The following is a 6798-nucleotide window of genomic DNA, read 5'->3' on the forward strand; positions in this document are numbered from 1 at the left end:
TTTTGAACGATGCCTTTCTTGAACAGTGCAGATTAGTAAGACAATACGATCCAACGGATGCTTCTGTCCTTCGTGCACGAGTCGTGCAGAATACGATCGTCTATGTAGCACTGCTCTATATATTTTGCAGCAGAAAATTTTAGCCATTGTTCTTTGTTTTAACACATTTTAAAATTGTTTATGTGATGTCTAGAGCACTACGACTGGGATGAGGCGCTGCTCTATGACGGGTCGATTCCTTGTTAGTGACGAGCTTGTGGTGCATGTGGAACTCTTCCATAATTAGCCTGTTGAGTGCATGTTGTGATATTGCCATGCGGGAGTCAAAATAATGATGTTCTATGTTTTGCTTTTGCTTTTGTTACCAAAATAGTTGTTAGTAGAAAATAATATTCTTTCTTGGCGACAAGCTAGTAATTTTGCATATTCAAATTTCTGTATTACCATGCAGGAGTCAAGTGGATGACGATGCAAGGCTGGTCTTTGATAGCCTTGTCAACATATAGGTAGGGAAGGAAGATAAGATCCTATTCTGGAGAGATAGGTGGATCCACGGCTTCTCTGTTGGAGACATCGTGCCAAAGCTGCTGGCAGGGGTAGATACCAGAACTAGAAACGCAAGGACCGTGGCACAAGCATTGCCGCAGGAAAGCTGGGTAAGGGACGTGCAAGCTCAACCCACCTTCACAGCCTTGCTGCAGATGGTGCACTTAAGGCACACCATTGCTACGGTGCAAAGAAATGACCAGGCCGCGGACGAATTCGCCTAGCCGCACGACCCCTCCGATGTGTACACTATGAAATCCACCTACACTCAGCTATGCTAGGAAGGAATGAGATTCCCCACCACTACAGCCATCTGGCACAGCTGGGCCCCACTTAAATGTAAGATCTTTCCTTGGCTTGCAGTGCAACACGGACTATGGATGTCAGACAGACAAGCGCGTCATGGCCTTCAGGAAGAAACATCCGTGTGCTACACATGCCTACAAGACGATCATAACGATGAGCACATCTTGAGGCAATGTGCCTACGCAAGAGAAGTCCGGCACACTTGTTTCGACACTTTGCAGTTAAGTGTAAGAGCTCCTGTTACCCATGACACATTTGCCAACTGGTGGCTTGAAGCTAGGAGAGGCTTTCAAGGGAAAGACAAGAGAGGATTTGACTATCTGGTCTTAGGAGTGACATGGGCTTTGTGGAAGCAAAGAAAGGCCTGAGTGTTCGATAGGCCGGAACAAGTTTTAGGCCCCACGGAGCTAGCCTCGGCTATACTAGAGGACATCCTAGAATGGATATGAGCAGGAGTAGGCATGGGTGGTTTAAATAGATTTGTGAGAAGTTAGCTAGTTAGCTTTGGTCGGAGTGGGTGCTCCGAGGATTGATGCTAGCATTGATCCGAGGACTTGTAAATTTGTTGCTCTCTTCTATAAAAAATACGGTACGCCATTGGCGTACTCTCGAAAAAAAAATCACTTTAGAACATGACATCCTACATACAAGCATGTCAATTTTATTTACTTTTGCATGGCTGAAAGTGCAACTAATCGCCGAGTGGTTTTGGTAATTCATAACAACATATATCCCATTAAACTAATATCCACTCAAGATAAATATTTCAGGATATTCAATGATTGGCATGGCATGAAATAGAGATGTGGACCCCTCAAAATGGTAAGACAAGGATTGGCAAAAGCTCAAGACTCAACATTTTTGTTTAAGTGATTCAAGATCACATTGAGTCCATAGGAACGTCAATACTATTAAAAGGGGATGAGATGTTGCTTAATGATCTTGTTGCTCAAAACCCTCGGTCATTTCCTCTATCCAAATATGTCCAAAACCTAATTCGCAACTCGGCGCCACCAATATTTCCCATCCGGAGCCACCGAATTCATCTTGACATAGCCACAGCCAAAACCCTAGCAATTCGGTCCCACCGAGATAGCCTTGCCAACTCTCCGTTGCTTATTGCAATTATTTCGGTCTCACCGAGATGTTGCAATCGGTCCCACGGAGATGACTTGACTAACTCTTTGTTGCCTTATTGCTTCACTTCGGTCCCACCGAGTTGATGCAATCAGTGCCACCGAGACGATATTTGCCCTAAGCCCTAGCACATCGGTTCCACCGAGTTGTTCGCGTCAGTCCCACCAAGATTCCTAACGTTCATAATTTTGTACAGATCGGTGACACCGAGTTTACTGATCAGTGCCACCGGGATGGGTCAAAACTGTGTAACGGTTGGATTTTGTGTGAAGGCTATATATACCCTTCCACCCTCTCTTCCTCATAGAGGAGAGCCATCAGAACGTGCCTACACTTCCACCATTCAAGCTGATAGAGAACCACCTACTCATGTGTTGAGATCAAGAGATACCACTCCTACCATTTGAACCTTGATTTCTAGCCTTTCCCAAGTTGCTTTTCACTCAAATTCTTCTTTCATCATGGCCAAATCTGTGAGAGAGAGTTAAGTGTTGGGGAGACTATCATTTGAAGCACAAAAGCAAGGGGTTCGTCATTAACACATCTTCTATTACCTTTTGAAGAGTGATGTCTCCTAGATTGGTTACGTGTCGCTCGGGAGCCTCCGACAAGATGTGGTGTTGAACCAAGAAGTTTGTAAGGGCAAGGTGGTCGCCTACTTCATGAAGATATACCCGAGTGAAGTGATGGCCATCGTGGGATGGACAAGATTACTTCTTTGTGGACCCTTCATGGGTGGAGCCCTCCGTGGACTCACGCAGCCGTTACCCTACGTGGGTTGAAGTCACCATCAACGTGAATGTATGATAGCATCACCTATTAAAATCATGCCAAAAATCTTCATGTCCCCGTTGCCTTTGCCTTCTCCAAATTCTTTCTTTTACATTCATATGCAATGTTTTACTTTCGCTATTATACTCTCAGAATTGCATGTGTAAGTTGATTGCTTGACTTGTCATAATTGCTAAAATTTGCCCACAACTAAAATTGAAAAAAAAAAGAAGAAAATATTTTATCAAGTAGTCTAATTACCCCATCTAAACATACTTTCGATCCTACAATGACAGATTTGGTCGTCGTCAAAAAACTGTTTAACATTTCCGTTACTGTCCTTCCGGACCCTTATGTGTTTATTAAAAAAATGCTCAAGTCAGTGTAAAGTATAAAATGCACACCCTAGCTGCTAAGAAGTCAACCACAACAGAAGATGTCGCCTGCACGTTTGCATCAACGTCATCAAAAGCTTACTTAGCAACAACATTCTCCAGACAGCAACCAGAGGGAAAACATTAGGGCTAACATAGCACATGCATCAATGGCGACCAAATCACCACTAACCGGAAGATCAGTACCAGCATGTATCACCACGCTAATGGGAAGATCAGAACGCTTCAGTTGCAGTAACACAGAGAAAAACATCCATTTCTAGGACCTCAAACACTAGTGACAAGCAAAGCTCAAGCTTGCTTCATCTGATTTGTGTTAAAATCCGGAAGCCAATGCAGAAATCCTACAAAAGATAAGCTTAACTGACGACCTCTTTATATTTTTGGTGGTAACTGGACTGACTACTTTTTCTTCCTACTAAAGGATTAAACCCTCGAATCTATATGGTTGGTCAGGTTAGTGATTCGTTAACCACATCTGAGGATTACTGCTGCGACTCATCTCAGTGGGATCAGAGCAGGTTGCTTTTACAGGCCATAGCCACCTCTTGGGGGCACAGGAGCAGGACTGCCGTTTAAGCTCAGCTTTGACATGTCAACTGTCTGCCAATTGATTGCTGATGGGTCTGCTCCAATTGAGCCCGGCTCAAAGCAAGAAGTGACACTCCTGCTCCTGCGGTGACGCGCAGAGATCTGCTTCAACCTCTCGGTTTCCTTCTTCAAGAAATGTGTTTGACCTGCAAAATTGCATCATAAGCTTCCAAAGTGAGATTGCATATGAATCATCACAAAATAAAATCCCTAGCACTTACTTTCAAAGATGTTAACTGAGGTGTATACAGTTGACTATGTACCGTGCACTCCCGCACCCAGAGATTCCAGTGGATAATAATAAACTAATATGGAAATCGAAGATGACACCAAAAGTTAAGATTTTCATGTGGTATCTTCGAAGAGGAGTTGTGCTAACTAAAGACAATCTTGCTCGATGCAACTGGCAAGGAAGCAAGAAGTGTAGCTTTTGTACTCATGATGAGACAATCAAACACCTCTTCTTTCAATGCAAGTTTGCACGTTCAACATGGTCTGACATCCAAATAGCATCCAATTTGTATCCGCCGACAAGTGTTGCCAATATCTATTGTCATTGGCTTGATGGAATACCAAATACGTTTAGTACGCTAGTTCGGGTGAGAGCGTTAGCCTTACTATGGCCGCTTTGGCTATGTAGAAATGATTGTGTCTTTAATGGCAAAATCTCTTCTCCTATGCGGGTTATTTACCGTTGTATGCACTGGCTTTGTATGTGGTCTACGCTGCACCGAACGGAGTACCAATCGCTATTCAAGGCGGTGTGTATGCGGTTGGAGCGGGTGGCCAGGGAGATTTTTCACCCAACATGGGTGGCAGCATAATCTCCGGATCGGTCCACCTTCTCCATCAACATAGGCATAGTTTTGGTCTCATATGACTTTACTGTTGCCAACTTGTCATCTTTATTTATTTTGCCAGACTTTTGTGTTGTGGCTGTGTGCATCTTAGCTATGCACAGGCCGGGTGTAGCTCATTATGATTTGTACCCACTTGATAATAAAAACGCCCTTTGTCAAAAAAAGTACTTCAACCGACAAGATCACAATTTTCATCTTCGTTGCAAAAGTTAGGATAAGCCACCAATATCAAAATCAGAAACCATATCAAGTACAAACTGATCGACGATGCAAATTTGCTTTGGCTACAGGATAAATTTAATATTAAAAGAATAGCCCTGGCACTGAATGTGATTCCCAATTTAGTTTAATTTGGTTCATCATTTCAAAGCTTACAATCGATCCATGTTAGGAGAAAATTAGAAAAAGAAAATGAGAGCAAATATAGAAACAGATTAAAAGTTACTGTTTGCAGGCTGCAGGAAAATTTTAGCTCGCTTTGTCCCCATAAACAGAAGATTTCAAAGGGCGGCACAATCCCTCTATGCTACTTGCACAATGTTCTCTTTGTTTCTTATTCTTTTTCACATCAACATCGGGCCCAAATAGAAATTTGATTGTTACACTTGGTTAACGATTTGTTCTTGTCAATGGGTACAGATCTCAACATGAGCACTGCAAATCAACCGCAAACAGACGGTCAGACCGAGCGGGTGAACCAGTGTCTGGAATCTGCGATGTTTTGTGCACTCATGTCCGAAGTGGTCTAAATGGCTTTCTTCAGCTGAATACTGGTATAACACATCGGATCATGCATATATGGCAGTCAGTCCATTCAAGGCTTTGTATGGTTATACACCACGGGAGTGGGGAGTGATGCCATGGACAACAGTGGTGTCATGTCATTGTCTGCGGTAGGCATGACAGCGTCTTGAGTTGGATAACATAATATGTGTAGGCATCTTCGTGTGAGTGTGAGCTGTGTAAGCTGCGTGTGGCGATCTCAAATCCCAGGTCATAACATCTCCTCTCCTCTCCGCTCCACTCTCTCTCCGATCTCAAATCCCAGGTCATCTCATCTCATCTCCGCTCCCTCCCTCCTCTCTCCCTCCCTCCCTCCCTCCCTCGGCACTGGATCAAGTTCAGGAACAGATCATGGTGATGAATCAACGGTTGGAGGAGCATGCGCTGTCATCCAAAGCCCAGCAGGAGCAGGTGCAGCAGATCCAAGCGAAGTTGGATCTCTCGTTGCTCTCGCTTGGCCAGGTGCAGCAAGATCACGGCCAAGTGATGAGTCAATTGTAATCGTCGTGGTCACAGCTGATCAAGGTCCCAGATCAGAGTGCGTCGAGCATTGGGGTCGCCAACTCCTACCCAGCGAGCGCCTGCTTTTCCATCGGGGCCATCAGTGGCTCCGCCGCCACCAGCAGTACCACCACCGGATAAGGTCCTTCACGTGCCCCCAACACCCATAACTGTGGATCTAGCAGAGGGCTGAGAGGGAGCGGGGCGGCGTTCCTGGTTACCCAAAATGGAGTTTCACCGTTTTGATGGTGCTAATGCAAGGGTCTGGCTTGATACTTGCAACACTTCATGATGTATCAAATTCCAGCTGGGTTTTGAGTGGCGGCGGCAACCCTGTACATGACTGACAATGCTTTCCACTGGTATCAGTCGCACAAGCAATCCACTGGGTGGCATGATTGGGATAAATTTGTCCAGGATGTATTGCAAGAGTTCAATATGAATGTACACAGGGACAAACCCCGTGAATTGCATCAGTTAAAGCAGACGTCATCAGTGGCGGAGTATAAACACTTGTTTGATCAGTTGGTGTATCATATCGAGCTATATGACCCTGCTGTAGGAGGCCTGATGTTGGCTAACCAATTTACCATGGGGCTCAAGAGGAGCTCATCGGCCATGTGGAAACACAGCAACCATTGACAGTTGCTCAAGCAGCCACTTATGCTATGATTCAGGAAGGGGTGCGGGAACAAGCTAAGTTTCAGAGTAAACAAAGTTCTCGGAAACATACAGCAAGTGGTTTCTGTAGAAGACTATAGGATGCAACTCAATTGTATTCCATCGGAGTCGGTTACATTATATACAAGAGGTGTCTTGCATGACAAGCCAACTAACTCTACAATATCTCTAGAGATCAATCTATACAAGGCTAGAGATAAGAGGAGAATCAGTCGGAAATAAATACA

The 6798-nt window shown here is 44.5% G+C and overlaps 1 protein-coding gene across 1 annotated transcript in view; it reads right to left on the reverse strand.

Annotated features, from left to right (window-relative positions):
* Positions 1–3176: 3176 nt before the first annotated feature.
* Positions 3177–6798, reverse strand: part of LOC123137093 (basic leucine zipper 2) — a 17138-nt gene continuing 13516 nt past the window's right edge. Inside the window, exon 5 of the mRNA XM_044556677.1 lies at positions 3177–3892. Coding sequence (XP_044412612.1) covers positions 3684–3892 — 209 coding nt within the window. The 3' untranslated portion in view covers positions 3177–3683. The remainder of the gene's footprint in view (positions 3893–6798) is intronic.

The sequence above is a fragment of the Triticum aestivum genome, chromosome 6B, assembly GCF_018294505.1.
Source record: "Triticum aestivum cultivar Chinese Spring chromosome 6B, IWGSC CS RefSeq v2.1, whole genome shotgun sequence".
Taxonomy (NCBI): Eukaryota; Viridiplantae; Streptophyta; class Magnoliopsida; order Poales; family Poaceae; genus Triticum; species Triticum aestivum.